Source organism: Oncorhynchus masou, chromosome 24 (genome assembly GCF_036934945.1).
Source record: "Oncorhynchus masou masou isolate Uvic2021 chromosome 24, UVic_Omas_1.1, whole genome shotgun sequence".
NCBI lineage: Eukaryota > Metazoa > Chordata > Actinopteri > Salmoniformes > Salmonidae > Oncorhynchus > Oncorhynchus masou.
The window spans coordinates 45376204-45396166 of NC_088235.1; the positions used below are offsets into that span (position 1 = coordinate 45376204).

At 41.8% G+C, this 19963-nt stretch overlaps 1 protein-coding gene across 1 annotated transcript in view; it reads left to right on the top strand.

The window, feature by feature from the left end:
• Window positions 1–5352: 5352 nt before the first annotated feature.
• The window catches only part of LOC135512251 (zinc transporter 6-like), an 82664-nt gene continuing 68053 nt past the window's right edge, over window positions 5353–19963 (top strand). Inside the window, exons 1-3 of the mRNA XM_064934073.1 lie at window positions 5353–5619; window positions 15534–15580; window positions 16010–16096. Coding sequence (XP_064790145.1) covers window positions 5433–5619; window positions 15534–15580; window positions 16010–16096 — 321 coding nt within the window. The 5' untranslated portion in view covers window positions 5353–5432. The remainder of the gene's footprint in view (window positions 5620–15533; window positions 15581–16009; window positions 16097–19963) is intronic.

A 19963-nucleotide genomic window follows, 5' to 3' on the forward strand; every position in this document is an offset into this window, starting at 1 on the left:
TTTTAGACAAAAGATATGCCAATGGCCTAGCCACGCTGTTTAAGCGTGGTGGACAGAGATGATTATCGCTGGGTCAGCTAATATCTCCTCAAATTTCAATCGGCTGGCCCTATGTCCTCACTCGAGAAATTAATAATGACCGAGTCTACCCGCTTCTGAAACACGAGAGACAGAAATGGCACGTTTGGCCAAACGCATCTATTTGTCAAATTTCTAAAATTAGTTGGATTGCATCCTAGCACTAGACATGTAATGTAACCCTACACTGACTATGTCAGAGAAACAACACAGATGCAGCCTCCTTGTATTGTTCAAATGTCAACACACGCAACCAACAGTCCCTGTCTACAACTCCCATGTCAAATGTTGTTCATAGAGTGTCAGTTTTCTGAATATAACTCTTCAGATATTTTCATATCTTATCGATTACAGTCACGTATTCCTTTATTATTACCTCATCACCCATTACTGAACGTTTCAAACCCTTAGATATCTGCACAAACCCTAAAATAAATCACGATATACAAATTGGCTTAATTATTTATTTACTAACTAATCAATCACAGAATTACATAAACACACAGACAATAGGTTTACATTGGTTACTGACATGATAGAAAAGTCCCTAGTGGGCTAAGCTGATATGACATCTTGGTAGACAAAGGAAAGGGGGTGGGGACAGCTCAAGAGCGGGAAACTCAGAGAGAATTCACTGTAATACAGTTGATAACTACACTCATGAAATGCTAGTACTTTTAACATGAACAGCATAAATAGCAATTTACATATTTACGAGTGCATGTCTTTGTTGTCCCGCTCTGTGATTACTGGTCCGTCTGCTGAATAGTCAGTCAACAGAAAGCCTCTGGTTTGTCCACCGGAGATCAAAGTCTGTTGGAGTTGTAGGTTGTTATAATGAATACTTCAGAGTAACATTCTGAATTGTTCTTAGGTCGGATGCGTTTACCAGACTAAAGTATTTAAACAGCTGCAGCCTGAATACTTGTTCTTTAGTTTGTAGATTTCTTTGCCATTTCAACGTGGGAACTCCCGTCCCTGAGGTTTTGACTAATGTCAATTTTGTTGGAAGTGGCTTTCATACTAGAGTAGAAAAGGGGGCGGTCCATGACGGCAATGTAAATATCTGTACTCACGGAGTGTCACTGACTAGTTAAAACTCGATATGAAAACCCATACTCTTGTTTAGAAGGCTAACATCACATTTCATCTTCTCACAAATAGTTTCATATTTAATCAGATATTTTATACCATATTCAGATGAAAACCACATAATTGAGAAGTGTACACAACCAAAGACACAGTAATGTGTGTTTCTTGTCCTTCATGAGATCATCAAATGAAACACACTCAATATGACTGCCCCTTAATTAAGTGTCCACGGACCACTCCCACATTCTCAAAAATATAAATATTTCTTAATTCTCCAATTCTAGGGATTAGGAGTTTTGGCAAGAAGGAGCCATGATATACACCCAAAAGGGCCACCTCGTGACAACTATATAGCCTGAAAACCCATATTGCCCAAAAAGTTATACTTTTGAATCATCTGTCAAAAGAACATTCTTCCAAGAGTCTTGATGATCATCCAGGTGATTCCAGCTGCTTTTTGGCAAACTTGAGTCAACTTTTTTGACAACATGGTGCCCATTATGTCTGGCGAAAACAAAACACTGCATTCCACAGTAAGAACCTCATACCAACGGTCAAGCATTGTGGTGGTAGTGTGATGGTTTGGGGATACTTTGCTGCCTTAGGACCTGGACAACTTGGCTTTCTTTGAAAAGTGGGATTGATCTGTTTTGTCTTTGTTTGTTTCAGTTTTCAGTAGTTAAATCCTTTGGCATATTGTTGATTTAATAATTTTTCATTTTCAACAAAAATGCACTGGATCAGTTGAAAAGTGATACTAAACTTAAACTAAGGTAGTTTCTCAAAATTCATACTACCGTGCTCCGAGCACACCAATTGGAGCACAGAGGGTTGAAATAAGAGTTGAAATAAAAAGTATGCAAAACGGAGTATGGAAGGCAGTTCTCGAATGCGTACTCTGTTTGTAGATATTTTTAAGCATGCATCGATGCAAGCTTCAAAGGAAAGTATGCAAAGAAATTTGTGCTGAAACAAGAGAAAATGCACTCAGACTTCGGAATGAAATGTTGCTTATTCACATCTCATTAATAGCCACGAATAATTGTTAGCTATCTACCCACAAAAAATATACATTGACCTTGTATAAAATTAGTTTTAGGTCATTTCGTGCCATTCGCTGTCAGAAGGAGCAGGCGGATTGCCAGTGAAGAGACGACTCCGGGATGCTGGCCTTCTAGGCAGAGTTCCTCTGTCCAGTGTCTGTGTTCTTTTTGTTCTGTTGCCCGTCCTAATCTTTTATTGGCCAGTCTGAGATATGGCTTTTCTTTGCAACTCTGCCTAGAAGGCCAGCATCCCGGAGTCGCCTCTGCACTGTTGACGTTGAGACTGGTGTTTTGCGGGTACTATTTTATGAAGCTGCCAGTTGAGGACTTGTGAGGTGTATGTTTCTCAAACTAGACACTCTAATGTACATGTCATCTTGCTCAGTTGTGCACCGGGGCCTCCCACTACTTCTTCTATTCTGGTTAGAGCCCGTTTGCGCTGTGTGAAGGGAGTAGTACACAGCATTGTACGAGATCTTCAGTTTCTTGGCAATTTCTCGCATGGAATAGCCATCATTTCTCAGAACAAGAACAGTTTGTGGGCACTGCTTGTCGCCGTTATAGTGCAATTAATATATTGTTTAGTGTTGTTTAATGTCTTTGCTGGCATGCATCTAAAAAAATGTTTGGGAGTTTGCCCCACCAAGATTTTACATGCTAAAAACTAGAGGTAAATGGAATGGCCGAGTAATTAGGGCATATTTCAAGTTTTCATAACAATCGGAAATCTGTATTTTTTACACCTTTATTTAATCTTTATTTAACTAGGCAAGTCAGTTAAGAACACATTCTTAATTTCAATGACGGCCTAGGAACGGCGGGTTAACTGTCTCGTTCAGGGGCAGACAACAGATTTTTACATTGTCAGCTCGGGGGATTCAATCCTGCAACCTTACAGTTAACTAGTCCAACGCTCGAACCACCTGATTACATTACACTCCACGAGGAGACTGCCTGTTACGCAAATGCATTAAGCCAAGGTAAGTTGCTAGCTAGCATTAAACTTATCTTATAAAAAACAATCAATCAATCAATCATAATCACTAGTTAACTACACATGGTTGATGATTTACTAGTTTATCTAGCGTGTCCTGCGTTGCATATAATCGACGCGGTGCGTATTGTTGCTCCAATGTGTACCTAACCATGAATATCAATGCCTTTCTTAAAATCAATACACAGAAGTACATATTTTTAAACCTGCATATTTAGCTAAAAGAAATCCAGGTTAGCAGACAATATTAACCAGGTGAAATTGTGCCACTTATCTTGCGTTCATTGCACGCAGAGTCAGTGTATATGCAACAGTTTGGGCTGCCTAATTTGCCAGAATTTTACATAATTATGACATAACATTGAAGGTTGTGCAATGTAACAGGAATATTTTGACTTATGGATGCCACCCAATAGAGAAAAATACGGAACGGTTCCATATTTCACTGAAAGAATAAACGTCTTGTTTTCGAGATGATAGTTTCCGGATTCGACCATATTGATGACCTAAGGCTCGTATTTCTGTGTGTTATCATGTTATAACTAAGTCTATGATTTGATAGAGCAGTCTGACTGAGCGATGGTAGGCACCAGCAGGCTCGTAAGCATTCATTCAAACAGCACTTTCGTGCGTTTGCCAGCAGCTGTTAATGACTTCAAGCCTATCAACTCCCGAGATTAGGCTCGTGTAACGATGTGAAATGTCCAGCTAGTTAGCGGGGTGCGCGCTAATAGCGTTTCAAACGTCACTCGCTCTGAGACTTGGAGTGGTTGTACCCCTTGCTCTGCATGGGTAACGCTGCTTCGAGGGTGGCTGTTCTTGTTGTGTTCCTGGTTCGAGCCCAGTTAGGAGCGAGGAGAAGGACGGAAGCGATACTGTTACACTGGCAATACTAAAGTGCCTATAAGAACATCCAATAGTCAAAGGTTAATGAAATACAAATGGTATAGAAAGAAATAGTCCTATAATTCCTACAATAACTACAACCTAAAACTTCTTACCTGGGAATATTGAAGACTCATGTTAAAAGGAACCACCAGCTTTCATATGTTCTCATGTTCTGAGCAAGGAACTTAAACGTTAGCTTTCTTACATGGCACATATTGCACTTTTACTTTCTTCTCCAACACTTTGTTTTTGCATTATTTAAACCAAATTGAACATGTTTCATTATTTATTTGAGGCGAAATTGATTTTATTCGTGTATTATATTAAGTTAAAATAAGTGTTCGTTCAGTATTGTTGTAATTGTCATTATTACAAATACATTAAAAAAATTGCCAATTAATCGGTATCGGCTTTTTTTTTGTCCTCCAATAATCGATATCGGTATTGGCGTTGAAAAATCATAATCGGTAGACCTCTACTAAAAACGTCCCTGGGCATATGGCCAATATACCATGGCTAAGGGCTGTTCTTGGGCACTACGCAACACCCAGAGGTGCCTTATTGCTATTATAAACTGGTTACCAACATAATTAGAGCAGTGGAAATAAATGTTTTGTCATAACCCGTGGGATACAGTCTGATATACATCGCCTGCCAGCCAAATACCATTTAAAAAAATACTGTTTACATTTGTACGTTGAAATGACCTGAAATGTCTTTTCAACGAAAACCGAATGTAGACGGACATCTTTGTAGTCGTCTTTTCAATGACATGAAGATTCTGTATTTTCATCTTTCAACCAAAAACGACTGTAGATTGGACGTCGGGCATAGCAGTCTTTTCAACCACATTTTGCTAGGTAATTGTCTGTGTCGTGTACAGTTCATGGATCATAAAAAGGGCTAACAATTTTTCAAATGGCAACTTTAATTACGATTTTCTCAACAACAAAAAAACATAGAATGGTAAAAAATAGCTACATTTCCAACATTGATTGCAACTATGTTGGAAATGTGTATGTATATTTTTCTTATCAACCACCAACATAACTACAATTTTTTTTCAAACAGAAAGTGGGCTTTCAATTTATCATTCAGAGATCTGTGATTTTAATTAAAACAGCAAAATTAGCAAAAAAAATTGCGACAAAAACTGTATTTTCTCGACTTCCGTTATATTACGGCCTGAAATCACTGACTTCTAAGCATTGTAAACAATCTTCTTTTGGCTTAGCCAAGAGCTAAGGTTACATCACGATTATATTATTTACAGATCTGTGCATTTGCGCAGGCTTTCGACAGTTCAATTGATTCATTTTGTGGCTGAAGAGTAAAAAATGGCGATGGACGGTGGCATGTCCACGTCTCCATCAGGACTATCGTATCACAATGTTGGGGACTTTTACCCCAGAAAATTCGGTTCCAAGCCGGACGTGGTGCCGTCCGGGGTGACCGAGAGGAAAGTTGGTCCCCTTGATAAACCTGACATGGTGGCGGTGGACGTTGTCAACATCAACGACTCAGGTAGCTGCTAACGTTACCGCTAGCTAGTTATGCTAGCTAGCCAGTGCAATGCAATTTAGTTGGGGTAACTAGCTAGCTGTCTAGCCACGTTTAGCTAGCCCCATATACAGCTGTGAAGCCTCTTTCCACAACGGTGTGTGTCGCTAGTAGCGAACTAGCTAAATCTTCACTTTGGCAATGAATAACAATACACTAGCTAAGAGAATACTTGCTTTGGAGTTTACCTGAATTCCGTGGCAAAGCTAACTAACGTTAGCAATGCTCTATCATCTAACGAACGCTATGTAACGTTGTCCTTTGTATATTCTTTATATATACTTGTGTTTCCCCATGTACTTTTTGTATTGATTTGTTCTTAATAATAAAAAGTACAATAATAAAATTACAAAATATATATATCTCAACGTTAAAAAGTTTAGCAAGGCCAGGAAACCAAAGCAAAGATGGTGGATAAATTAAGATGTCCAACTCAGGCCGTTTACCATAGGAAAAAAAGGGTAAGTTCTGGTCTGCATAACCGGTTTGCTCTAACATAGGCACAATTACATTCGAATCTGCGTCTTGTCAGAGAGGGTCCACTTCTGTCATAGGAATACAGCGATTCTGCTTATTCCCGCCGTTGGGACAACTCTCATTGTTAGGACGGAGACAAGACCATCTCGTCGTCATATACAGTATCTCTGGTCTGCTTAGTTCATTGACTGTATTTCAACCAGAAAAAAATGAGGGAGTGCGATGTCTCGCTTCCTTTTCCGCCTCTGACCGAAGCAGATATACAGTTGAAGTCGGAAGTTACATACGAGTCATTAAAACTAGATTTTCAACCACTCCACACATTTTATGTTAACAAACTATAGTTTTGTCAAGTCTGTTAGGACATCTATTTTGTGCATGGCACAAGTAATTTTTCCAACAATTGTTTGTAGACAGATTATTTCACTTATAATTTCCTGTATCACAATTTCAGTGGGTCAGACGTTTATGTACACTAAGTTAACTGTGCCTTTTAAACCGTTTGGAAAATTTCAGAAAATTATGTCATGGCTTTAAAAGCTTCTGATTGACATCATTTGAGTCAATTGGAGGTGAACCTGTGGATGTATTTCAAGGCCTACCTTCAAACTTAGTGCCTCTGCTTGACATCATGGGAAAATCAAAAGACATCAGCCAAGACATCAGAAAAAAACTTGTAGACCTCCACAAGTCTGGTTCATTCTTGGGAGCAGTTTCCAAGCGCCTGAAGAGACCATGTTCATCTGTACAAACAATAGTACACAAGTATAAACACCATGGGACCACCGTCATACCGCTCAGGAAGGAGACGCGTTCTGTCTCCTAGAGAAGAACAGTGTCCCAACCGTGAAGCACGGGGGTGGCAGCATCATGTTGTGGAGGTGCTTGCTGCAGGAGTGACTGGTGAACTTCACAAAATAGATGGCATCATCAGGGAGGAAATTATGTGGATATATTGAAGCAACATCTCAAGACATCAGTCAGGAAGTTAAAGCTTGGTCGCAAATGGGTCTTCCAAATGGATAATGACCCCAAGCGTACTTCCAACATTGTGGCAATATGGCTTAAGGACAACAAAGTCAAGGTATTGGAGTGGCCATCACAAAGCCCTGACCTCAATCCCATAGAACATTTGTGGTCAGAACTGTAAAAGCATGTGCGAGCAAGGAGGCCTAGAAAACTGTCTCCGTTACACCAGCTCTGTCACCCAACTTATTGTGGGGAGCTTGTGGAAGGCTACCTGAAACGTTTGACCAAAGTAAAACAATTTAAAGGCAATGCTACCAAATACTAATTGAGTGTATGTAAACTTCTGACCCACCGGGAATGTGATTGAAATAAATAAAAGCTGAAATAAATCATTCTCTACTATTATTCTGACATTTCACATTCTCAAAATAAAGTGGTGATCCTAACTGACCTAAGACATTTCTACTAGGATTATTAGGAATTGTGAAAAACTGAGATTAAATGTATTTGGCCAAGGTGTATGTAAACTTCTGACTTCAATTGTAGCTAGCTAGGTGCCTGCACAGTTTTAAACCTTTTCCATCTGCATCCATTTTGCACGTTCACGTTACGACACGAAGGAGAGAATTCCCTTTCAGTCGTAACGTTATGGCTAAATCTATGCATGCATTACTCACACAGATCTTTACATCAGGGGTGCACTTATGCAAATTGTCTGCATAATCTTTCCATCCTGAAGTCTGTGACCACTGTTCTCACATTGTGACCTGTCAATCAAAATTATATAATAACACAATAAATACACAATGAGTAACGATAACTTGGCTAAATAGGCCTACACTGGGTCCTAGTAACCAAGTCTGTGTCCCGGTGTAAGGGGTAATTGAGATTAGATATGTAACTGTAGGTAGGGATAAAGTGACTAGACAACAGGATAGATAAAATAAAAAAACATTAGCTGCAGCATATGCGATGAGACAAAAGAGGTAGTGAAATAGGGTCAATGCAAATATTACTGGTAGCTATTTGGTTAACTATTTAAGTAACTATTTATCAGTTTTATGGCTTGGGGGTTGAAGCTGTTCCGGATCCTGTTGGTTCCAGACTTGGTGCATCTGTACCATTTTCCATGCGATAGCATAGAGAACAGTCTATGACTTTGGTGGTTAGAGTCTTTGACAATTTTTTTGTGCCTTCCTCTGACACTGCCTGGTATAGTTCATTGATTGCAGGGAGCTTGGCCCCAGTGAGGTACTGGGCCATGTGCACTACCCTCTGTAGCACTTTGTGGTCAGATGCCAAGCAGTTGCCATATACTCAGCGGTGATGCAGCCAGTCAAGATGCTCTCAATAGTGCAGCTGTATAATGAGGATCTAAGGGCCCATGCCACATTTTCTTCAGCATCTTGAGTGGGCAAAGGTGTTTTTGTGCCTTCTTCACGACTGTGCTGGTGTGTGTGGACCATTTTTAATTCCTTAGTGATGTGAACACAGAGGAACTAGAAGCTCTCGACCCGCTCCACTACTGCCCCGTGGTTGAGGGCGTGCTCTCTCGGCCCATCGTTTCCTGTAGTCCACAATCATCAGTTCCTTTGTTTTGCTGATGTTGAGGGAGAGGTTATTGGCCTGGTTTGTTGTGGTAAATAGACAGTTAAAAATATAGATAAACTCGCATAAATAGTATTGTCTGCAGCTTATCATGAGGGATTCTATGTCAGATGAGCAGAACTCCAAGCCTTCCTTAAATTTAGAGATCACGCCCCAGCAGACACACACCTCCCCCTTAACCTTACCCGAAGCTGCTGTTCTGTCGAGACGATGTATAGAAAAACCATCTAGATGTGTGTTATCCATGTTCTTGTTCAATCATGACTCAGAGAAACACAGGATATTACAAGTCTTCAGGTCCCATTGAACGGAACTCGTCCAGTTCTCTAGTGGTTGTATGTTCGCCAATTGAAAGGAAGGTAGAAGCGGTTTATTTAGTTGCTGATGTAGTCTCATCAGGCAGCCCGCCCGTTTGCCTCTCTTGTGCTATGTCTTCCTCTTTCAAGTACCGGGGATTAGGCCCTGGTCCAGAAGGAGCACTTCCAGAGATGCCAACTCATTGAAGTAGAAATCTTCAACCAAATTGAAGTTAGTGATCGGAAATATGATGTAAAAATGACAATCAACTTTAAAAAAAACATACAAAATAGAAGAATTGGTCAGGAGCCCGTAATACTGCAGCCATCTACTGCAGCTTCATCTTCCATTGTCGCATCGTAGCACCCCCTCGCTGCACAAGATACAACCGGAAATTTCTGGCATGCCAGAGAAGTAATCAGGACCTAAGATTCTGATCAGCAGAGCGCAAGTCCCATAATTGCACGTCTTTCACTCGCTCACATTATGTGACCTACGACGTCTTGGTTGTAGCCTACGATGTTAGGATGTACCTGCAGTCCCCGGAATTTGTTGTGGATCCCAAACGGGCTCCTCCGTTGCGACGTCCCCTGAATGCCCATCTGCTAGCTTGCTAGCTGCGGCCCGCTACCTGTCTAGAGCATACTGGACTGTTCGCTTAAGAGGCCCATCAGACAAATTCTTTGGCCACTATACCTATTCTGCCAATTGAGCTGGATCCCTTTTACCACACAAAGCCCTGCTGATCCACAACAACTGGTCTGCAGACGTAGCCCCCTCATGCTGTTATAACAGACTTTCTTCCATCACAACGTCCCTCTAAGGCCCTTCTGCTAGCTTGCTATCCACGGCACGCTAGCTGCCTGAATCACCGTGTCTCCGGCCCGAGCCACTCACTGGACCCCTATGATTACCCGGCTATGCATGCCTCTCCCTAATGTCAATATGCCTTGTACATTGCTGTTTTGGTTAGTGATTATTGTCTTATTTCACTATAGAGCCTCTAGCCTTGCTCTATACACCTTAGTTAACCCTTTAATTCCAACTCCCACACATGCAGTGACCTCACCTGGTTTAAATTGTTTCGAGAGACAATATCTCTCTCATCGTCACTCAGTGCATAGGTTTACCTCCACTGTATTCACATCCTGCCATACGTTTGTCTGTACATTATGCCTTGAATCTATTATATCGCGCCCAGAAACCTGCTCCTTTTACTCTCTGTTCTGAACGTACTAGACGACCAGTTCTTATAGCCTTTAGCCATACCCTTATCCTACTCTTCCTCTGTTTCTCTGGGGATGTAGAGGTTAATCTAGGCTCTATAGTGCCTAGCTTCACTCCTATTCCCCAGGCGCTCCCATTTATTGACTTCTTTAACTGTAAAAGCCTTGGTTTCATGCATGTTAACATTAGAAGCATCCTCCCTAAGTTTGTTTTACTCACTGCCTAAGCACACTCTGCCAACCCAGATGTCCTAGCTGTGTCGGAATCCTGGCTTAGGAAGACCACCACAAACCCTGAAATTTCCATCCATAACTATAACATTTTCCGACAAGATAGAACTGCCAAAGGGGGCGGAGTTAGCCTGCAGAGTTCTGTCTTACTATCCAGGTCTGTGCCCAAACAATTTGAGCGCCTACTTTTAAAAATCCACCTTTCCAGAAACAAGTCTCTCACCGTTGCTGCTTGCTATAGACAACCTTCTGCTCCCAGCTGTGCCCTCGATACCATATGTGAATTGATTGCACCCATCCATCTTCAGAGCTTGTGCTGTTAGGTGACCTAAACTGGGACATGCTTACCACCCAGGCCATCCTACAATCTAAGCTTGATGCCCTCAATCTTAGACAAATTATCAATGAACCTACCAGGTACAACTCCAAATCCATAAACACAGGTACCCTCATAGATATCATCCTAACCAACCTGCCCTCCAAATACACCTCTACTGTCTTCAACCAGGATCTCATTGCCTGCGTCCGTAATGGGTCTACAGTCAAACGACCAGACCTCATCACTGTCAAACACTCCTAAAACACTTCAGAGAGCAGGCCTTTCAAATCGACCTGGCCCAGGTATCCTGGATGGACTTTGACCTCATTCCATCAGTAGAGGATGCCTGGTTATTCTTTAAAAGTGCTTTCCTCACCTTAAATAAGCATGCCCCATTCAAAAAATGTAGAACCAGGAACAGATATAGTCCCTGGTTCACTCCAGACCTGACTGCTCTTGACCAGCACAAAAACATCCTGTGGCATACTGCATTAGCATCGATTAGCCCCCACGATTTGCAACTTTTCAGGGAAGTTAGGAACCAATACAGTGGGGGAAAAAAGTATTTAGTCAGCCACCAATTGTGCAAGTTCTCCCACTTAAAAAGATGAGAGGCCTGTAATTTTCATCATAGGTACACTTCAACTATGACAGACAAAATTAGAGAAAAAAATCCAGAAAATCACATTGTAGGATTTTTAATGAATTTATTTGCAAATTATGGTGGAAAATAAGTATTTGGTCAATAACAAAAGTTTATCTCAATACTTTGTTATATACCCTTTGTTGGCAATGACAGAGGTCAAACGTTTTCTGTAAGTCTTCACGAGGTTTTCACACACTGTTGCTGGTATTTTGGCCCATTCATCCATGCAGATCTCCTCTAGAGCAGTGATGTTTTGGGGCTGTTGCTGGGCAACACAGACATTCAACTCCCTCTAAAGATTTTCTATGGGGTTGAGACCTGGAGACTGGCTAGGCCACTCCAGGACCTTGAAATGCTTCTTACGAAGCCACTCCTTTGTTGCCCGGGTGGTGTGTTTGGGATCATTGTCATGCTGAAAGAGCCAGCCACGTTTCATCTTCAATGCCCTTGCTGATGGAACGAGGTTTTCACTCAATCTCACGATACATGGCCCCATTCATTCTTTCCTTTACACGGATCAGTCGTCCTGGTCCCTTTGCAGAAAAACAGCCCTAAAGCATGATGGTGTTCTTTGGATGCAACTCAGCGTTCTTTGTCCTCCAAACACGATGTGTTGAGTTTTTACCAAAAAGTTATATTTTGGTTTCGTCTGACCATATGACATCCTCCCAATCTTCTTCTGGATCATCCAAATGCTTTCTAGCAGACTTCAGACGGGCCTGGACATGTACTTGCTTAAGGAGGGGGACACGTCTGGCACTGCAGGATTTGAGTCCCTGGCGGCGTAGTGTGCTACTGATGGTAGGCTGTGTTACTTTGGTCCCAGCTCTCTGCAGGTCATTCACTAGGTCCCCCCATGTGGTTCTGGGATTTTTGCTCACTGTTCTTGTGATCATTTTGACCCCACGGGGTGAGATCTTGCGTGGAGCCCCAGATTGAGGGAGATTATCAGTGGTCTTGTATGTCTTCCATTTCCTAATAATTGCTCCCACAGTTGATTTCTTCAAAGCAAGCTGATTGCAGATTCAGTCTTCCCAGCCTGGTGCAGGTCTACAATTTTGTTTCTGGTGTCCTTTGACAGCTCTCTGGTCTTGGCCATGGTGGAGTTTGGGGTGTGACTGTTTGAGGTTGTGGAGGACAGAGGAGCCTCTTAATAGAGAAGTTACAGGTCTGTGAGAGCCAGAAATCATGCTTGTTTGTAGGTGACCAAATACTTATTTTCCACCATAATTTGCAAATAAATTCATTAAAAATCCTACAATGTGATTTTCTGGATTTTTTTTCTTCTCATTTTGTCTGTCATAGTTGAAGTGTACCTATGATGAAAATTACAGGCCTCTCTCATCTTTTGAAGTGGGAGATCAATCAATCATAATCACTAGTTAACTCCACATGGTTGATGGTATTACTAGTTTATCTAGCGTGTCCTGCGTTGCATATAATCGATGCGGTGCGTATTGTTGCTCCAATGTGTTCCTAACCATAAACATCAATGCCTTTCTTAAAATCAATACACAGAAGTATATATTTTTAAACCTGCATATTTAGAAATACAGGTTAGCAGGCAATATTAACCAGGTGAAATTGTGTCACTTCTCTTGCGTTCATTGCACGCGGAGTCCGTGTGTTTGCAACAGTTTGGGCCGGTCTAATTTGCCAGACTTTTACATAATTATGACATAACATTGAAAGTTGTGCAATGTAACAGGAATATTTTGACTTATGGATGCCACCCGTTAGATAAATTACGGAACGGTTCCGTATTTCACTGAAATAATAAATGTCTTGTTTTCGAGATGATAGTTTCCGGATTAGACCATATTAATGACCTAAGGCTCGTATTTCTGTGTGTTATCATGTTATAACTAAGTATGATTTGATAGAGCAGTCTGACTGAGCGATGGAAGGCACCAGCAGGCTCGTAAGCATTAATTCAAACAGCACTTTCGTGTGTTTGCCAGCAGCTGTTTATGACTTCAAGCCTATCAACTCTTGAGATTAGGCTTGTGTAACCGATGTGAAATGGCTAGCTAGTTAGCGGGGTGTGCGCTAATAGCGTTTCAAATGTCACTGCTTCGAGGGTGGCTGTTGTGTTCCTGGTTCGAGCCCAGGTAGGAGCGAGGAGAGGGACAGAAGCTATACTGTTACACTGGCAATACAAAAGTGCCTACATTATGAAAAATCATAATCGGTCAACCCCTACTCTCAACCCAAACTGCTACAGACCTATATCTAAGGTCTTCCAAGTTAACAAACAGATAATCGACCATTTCAAATCCCAACGTACCTTCTCCCCTATGCAATCTGGTTTCTGAGCTGGTCATGGGTGCACCTCAGCCACGCTCAAGGTCCTAAACGTTATTATAACTGCCATTGATAAGAGACAATACTGTGCAGCTGTATTCATCGACCTGGACAAGGCTTTCGACTCTGTCAATCACCACATTCTTATCGGCAGACTCAACAGCCTTGGTTTCTCAAATGATTGCCTCGCCTGGTTCACCAACTACTTCTCTGATAGAGTTCAGTGTGTCAAATCGGAGGGCCTGTTGTCTGGACCTCTGGCAGTCTATTGGGGTGCCACAGGGTTCAATTTTCGGGCCGACTCTTTTCTCTGTATACATCAATGATGTCGCTTTTGCTGCTGGTGACTCTCTGATCCACCTCTATGCAGACGACACCATTCTGTATACTTCTGGCCCTTCTTTGGACACTGTGGTAACTAACCTCCAGATGAGCTTCAATGCCATACAACACTCCTACCGTGGCATCCAACTGCTCTTAAATGCAAGTAAAACTAAATGCATGCTCTTCAACCGATTGCTGCCTACACCTGTCCGCCCGTCCAGCATCACTACTCTGGACTGTTCTGACTTAGAATATGTGGACAACTACAATTACCTAGGTGTCTGGTTAGACTGTAACCTCTCGTTCCAGACTCACATTAAGCATCTCCAATCCAAAATTAAATCTAGAATCCGCTTCCTATTTCACAACAAATCATCCTTCACTCATGCTGCCAAATATACCCTCGTAAACTGACTATCCTACCGATCCTTGACTTCGGCGATGTCATTTAAAAAATAGCCTCCAATACTCTACTCAGCAAATTGGATGCAGTCTATCACAGTGCCATCCGTTTTGTCACCAATTCCCCATATACTACCCACCATTGCGACCTGTATGCTCTCGTTGGCTGGTCCTCGCTTCATATTCGTCACCAAACCCAGGGGCTCGAGGTCATCTATAAGTCTTTGCTAGGTAAAGCCCCGCCTTATCTCAGCTCACTGGTCACCATAGCAACACCCACCCGTAGCACACTCTCCACAGGTATATTTCACTGGTCACCCCCAAAGCCAATTCCTCCTTTGGTCGCCTTTCTGTCCAGTTCTCTGCTGCCAATGACCCGAAAGAACTGCAAAAATCACTGAAGCTGGAGACTCATATCTCCCTTACTAACTTTAAGCACCAGCTGTCAGAGCAGCTCAAAGGTCACTGCAACTGTACATAACCCATCTGTAATTAGTCTATCCAACTACCTCATCCCCATACTGTTATCTATTTTATTTATTTTGCTCCTTTGCACTCCATTATCTCTACTTGTACACTCATCTTCTGCACATCTATCACTCCAGTGTTTAATTGCTATTTTGTAATTATTTCACCACTATGGCCTATTTATTGCCTTACCTCCGTTATCCTACCTCATTTGCACACACTGTATATAAACTTTTTCTATTGTATTATTGACTGTATGTTTGTTTATTCCATGTGTAACTCTGTGTTATTTGTGTTGCACTGCTTTGCTTTATCTTGGCCAGATCGCAGTTGTAAATGAGAACTTGTTCTCAACTTGCCTACCTGGTTAAATAAAGGTTAAATAAATAAATACAAATCATGGCAAAATTGCAGTTAAAAATTGTCTAATGTATGGCCAGTTTAAACCAGACCAACCAGATTACTGGTGACATTTTGAAAAACATGCATAGTCAGATATGCGTCGTCCTGGTATCTTGAAAATAAAGTTGGATAAAACTTCACTTTGTGTACAGTCCACTTCAGTCATCTGTTTTTAATTTTTCATAACCAAATACTTTCTTTGCAGATATCCCAATCCACAGAAAAAAGCAAGAAACTGACACGTATTTGCTGGTAAGTTTTCCTTATTCAAAACACCAGTTGGTAGGGTCTAAAGCCGGGATGTCACTCATTTTGCCACATTTGTTCTTTAATGAGGTCCGGTGGGTGAGAGAAAAAATTCCTCCATTCATTGTCTTTGCCATTTCCGATGCTCCTTGACTTTATAGTATTCATTTAGGTGATTTATTAGTGAGCTGTACTCGGTCAAGAACATTTCCACACAATTTATTTTTTATTTGGTTTCAGTCATAAAGTATATTGAGAATGTCCCCCCCCCCCTCCACCCAAATGCCATATGTTTGACACCCCTGGTCTAAAGCAGAATTTTGTTTTACAGCCAGCCTACTGTAGCTAAATACGAAGGATAAATGGTGGTGCTTCACTCTGAGTCCTTAATCTCACATCCTTCCATGTGACTGTGTGTTTGTGTGGTACCCACAGGGCACTATACACCCATTCCGGAAGACGCACAGATCCTTCTTTGGGAAACTCTCTCAAGAATTCCGCTTGGTGACTTCAGACAGACGGGTAAGGAATTAGTAAGGGGTGTGTGCATGCGTGTACATTAACATGCCACAGAGACAACTGCCCCACAGTGCTCTTTGTTTTGGAATTCCCCATCCCTGTATAATGACCCTTACTTTATTATTGCATTATTCTGGTAAGCTGTTTAGACATCTCATTTCATAGGCAAGCACCCTAACACCATGTTAATCGTTCAAACATTTTTAGTTGGTGGCAGCAGCCCATTATTCGGTTGCACCACAAAAAAAAATATTTTGCAGCGTCACACAATAGAAAAATGAGTAATCAATCAATCATTAAGTCATTCACAATGCTTTATTAAGAAGTGTGATAGACTACTGAGATGGTATTCATTAAATTCGTTGTTACCTCTAACGGGTCCAGGCAGGAATGCATGATTCAACATATTTTAATATTCATTCTAATCCAGTGATTGTCATGAATTTTAGGTTGACAATTAGACTATTCTTGCTATAATTTACTGTTAAAATTATGCTGCAGAATAGAGATGAATTTGCCTTAATCTTTATGTGCACTAATATTACATATAGGCCTAATTCAATTAACCACCTGAGGAAGTGGAAACTCAAAATAGATGGCAACTCTAGATAGCTAGATCGCTACCTCTAAAAATAACACCTACTGCTTGTAGCAATGTATGAATCTGACAGTAAATGTAATGTCCTAAAAAAACTTTGCATCGGTAGTAGTGCCGAGGAATATCTAGCTGGGAAAATCATAAGCAGGCTTGCTCAGTATTTAGAAACTGATGAATTGACACATTGACCAAAATCGAACACGTTGCAAATATTAGTTTAGTTTATTCACTAATAATAAGGCTTGTGTCAACCCTCCCAGACATGCATGCAATAAGCAAGCTAGCTAGCTAAGTAGATAGCTATGTGAAATGTTAGCAAAGTTGATGATAACTAAACCTTTCATCTGTGGTGTTAGCTAGCTAGCTAGCTAGCGTTACCTGGTTATCAACATGCACCATTTTCTTGCTGATCATGATTTTCTTTTTTAAATGCTATACTGAACAAAAATATAAACACAACATGCAACAGTCTCAACGATTTTACTGAGTTACATGGGTGGGCCTGGGTGGGCATAGACCCACCCGATGGGGAACCAGGGCCAGCCAATCAGAATGAGTTTTTTCCAACAAAAGGGCTTTATTACATATAGAAATGCTCCTCAGTTTCATCAACTGTACGGGTGGCTGGTCTCCGATGATCCCACAGGTAAAGAAGCCAGATGTGGAGGTCCTGGGCAGGCATGGTTTCACTGAGATTTTCAACCTGTCCCTGACCGAGTCTAATACCAACATGTTTCAAGCAGATCAGCATAGTCCCTGTGCCCAAGAACACTAAGGTAACCTGCCTTAATGACTACCGACCCGTATCACTCACGTCTGGAGTCATGAAGTGCTTTGAAAGGCTGGTCATGGCTCACATCAACACCATTATCCCAGAAACCCTAGACCCACTCCAATTTGTATAGCGCCCCAACAGATCCACAGATGACGCAATCTCTATTGCACTCCACACTGCCCTTTCCCACCTGGACAAAAGGAACACCTACGTGAGAATGCTATTCGTTGACTACAGCTCAGCGTTCAACACCGTAGTGCCCACAAAGCTCATCACTTAGCTAAGGACCCTGGGACTAAACACCTCTCTCTGCAACTGGATCATGGACTTCCTGACAGGTCGCCCCAAGTGTTAAGGGTAGGGAACAACACATCTACCATGCTGATCCTCAACGCGGGTGGCCCTCTGTGTACTCAGTCCCCTCCTGTACTCCCTGTTTATCCATGACTGCATGGCAAGCCCGACTCCAACACCATCATTAAGTCTGCCAACAACACAACAGTGATCACCGACAACGATGAGACAGCCTATAGGGATGAGGTCAGTGACCTGGCAGTGTGGTCAAGACAAAGTAGATGATTGTGGACTACAGGAAAAGGAGGGCCGAGCACGCCCCCATTCTCATCGGTGGGGCTGTAGTGGAGCAGGTTGAGAGCCTCAAGTTCCTTGGTGTCCACATCACCAACGAACTGTCATGGTCCAAACACACCAAGACCGTTGCGAAGAGGGTACGACAATGCCTATTCTCTCTCAGGAGACTGAAAAGATTTGGCATGTGTCCTCAGATCCTCAATATGTTCTATAGCTGGACCATCGAGAGCGTCCTGACTAGAGGTCGACCGATTAATCGGAATGGCCAATTAATTAGGGCCGATTTCAAGTTTTCATAGCAACCGGAAATCGGTGTTTTTGGACACCGATTTTGCCTATTATTATTATTTGATACATTTCGAGTTAATTATTTTTTACACCTTTTATTTCATATTTATTTAACTAGGCAAGTCAGTTAAGAACACATTCTTATTTTCAATGACGGCCTAGGAACGGTGGGTTAACTGCCTTGTCCAGGGGCAGAACGACAGATTTGTACCTTCTCAGCTCCGGGGTTCCAATCTTGTAAACTTAGTTAACTAGTCCAACGCTCTGACCACCTGCCTCTCGTTGCACTCCACGAGGAGACTGCCTGTTACGCGAATGCAGTAAGCCAAGGTAAATTGCTAGCTAGCATTAAACTTATCTTATAAAAAACAATCAATCAATCATAATCACTAGTTAACTACACATGGTTGATGATATTACTAGTTTATATAGCGTGTCCTGCGTTGCATATAATCTGACTGAGCATACACATATCTGACTGAGCGGTGGTAGGTAGCAGCAGGCTCGTAAGCATTCATTCAAACAGCACTTTCGTGCGTTTTGCCAGCAGCTTGTCGTTGTGCGTCAAGCATTGCGCTGTTTATGACTTCAAGCCTATCATCTCCCGAGATTAGGCTGGTGTAACCGAAGTGAAAAGGTTAGTTAGCAGGGTGCGCGCTAATAGCGTTTCAAACATCACTCGCTCTGAGACTTGGAGTAGTTGTTCCCCTTGCTCTGCATGGGTAACGCTGCTTCGAGGGTGGCTGTTGACAATGTTTTCCTGGTTCGAGCCCAGGTAGGGGCGAGGAGAGGGACGGAAGCTATACTGTTACACTGGCAATACTAAAGTGCCTATAAGAACATCCAATAGTCAAAGGTTAATGAAATACAAATGGTATAGAGTGAAATAGTCCTATAATAACTACAACCTAATACTTCTTACCTGGGAATATTGAAGACTCATGTTAAAAGGAACCACCAACTTTCATATGTTCTCATGTTCTGAGCAAGGAACTTAAACGTTAGCTTTCTTACATGGCACATATTGCACTTTTACTTTCTTCTCCAACATTTTTGCATTATTTAAATTGATTTTATTGATGTATTATATTAAGTTCAAATAAGTGTTCATTCAGTATTGTTGTAATTGTCATTATAACAAATAAATTAATAAAAATCTGCTGATTTAATCGGTATCGGCTTCTTTGGTCCTCCCATAATCGGTATCTGTATTGGTGTTGAAAAATCATATTCGGTCGACCTCTAATCCTGACTGGTTGCAGCACCGCCTTGTATGGAAACTGCTCAGCCTCCGACTGCAAGGCACTACAGAGGGTAGTGCGTACGGTCCAGTACATCACTGAGGCCAAGCTTCCTGCCATCCAGGAGCTCTATAACAGCCCGTGTCAGAGGAAGGCCCTAAAAATTGTCAAAGACTCCAGCCACCCTAGTCATAGACTGTTCTCTCTGCTACCGCACGGAAAGCGGTACCAGGGTGCCAAGTCGAGGTCCAAAAGGCTTCTTAACAGCTTCTACCCCCAAGCCATAAGACTCCTGAATTTCTAACCAAATGGCTACCTGGAGTATTTGCGTTTTTATGCTGCTGCTACTCTCTGTTTATTATCTATGCATAGTCACT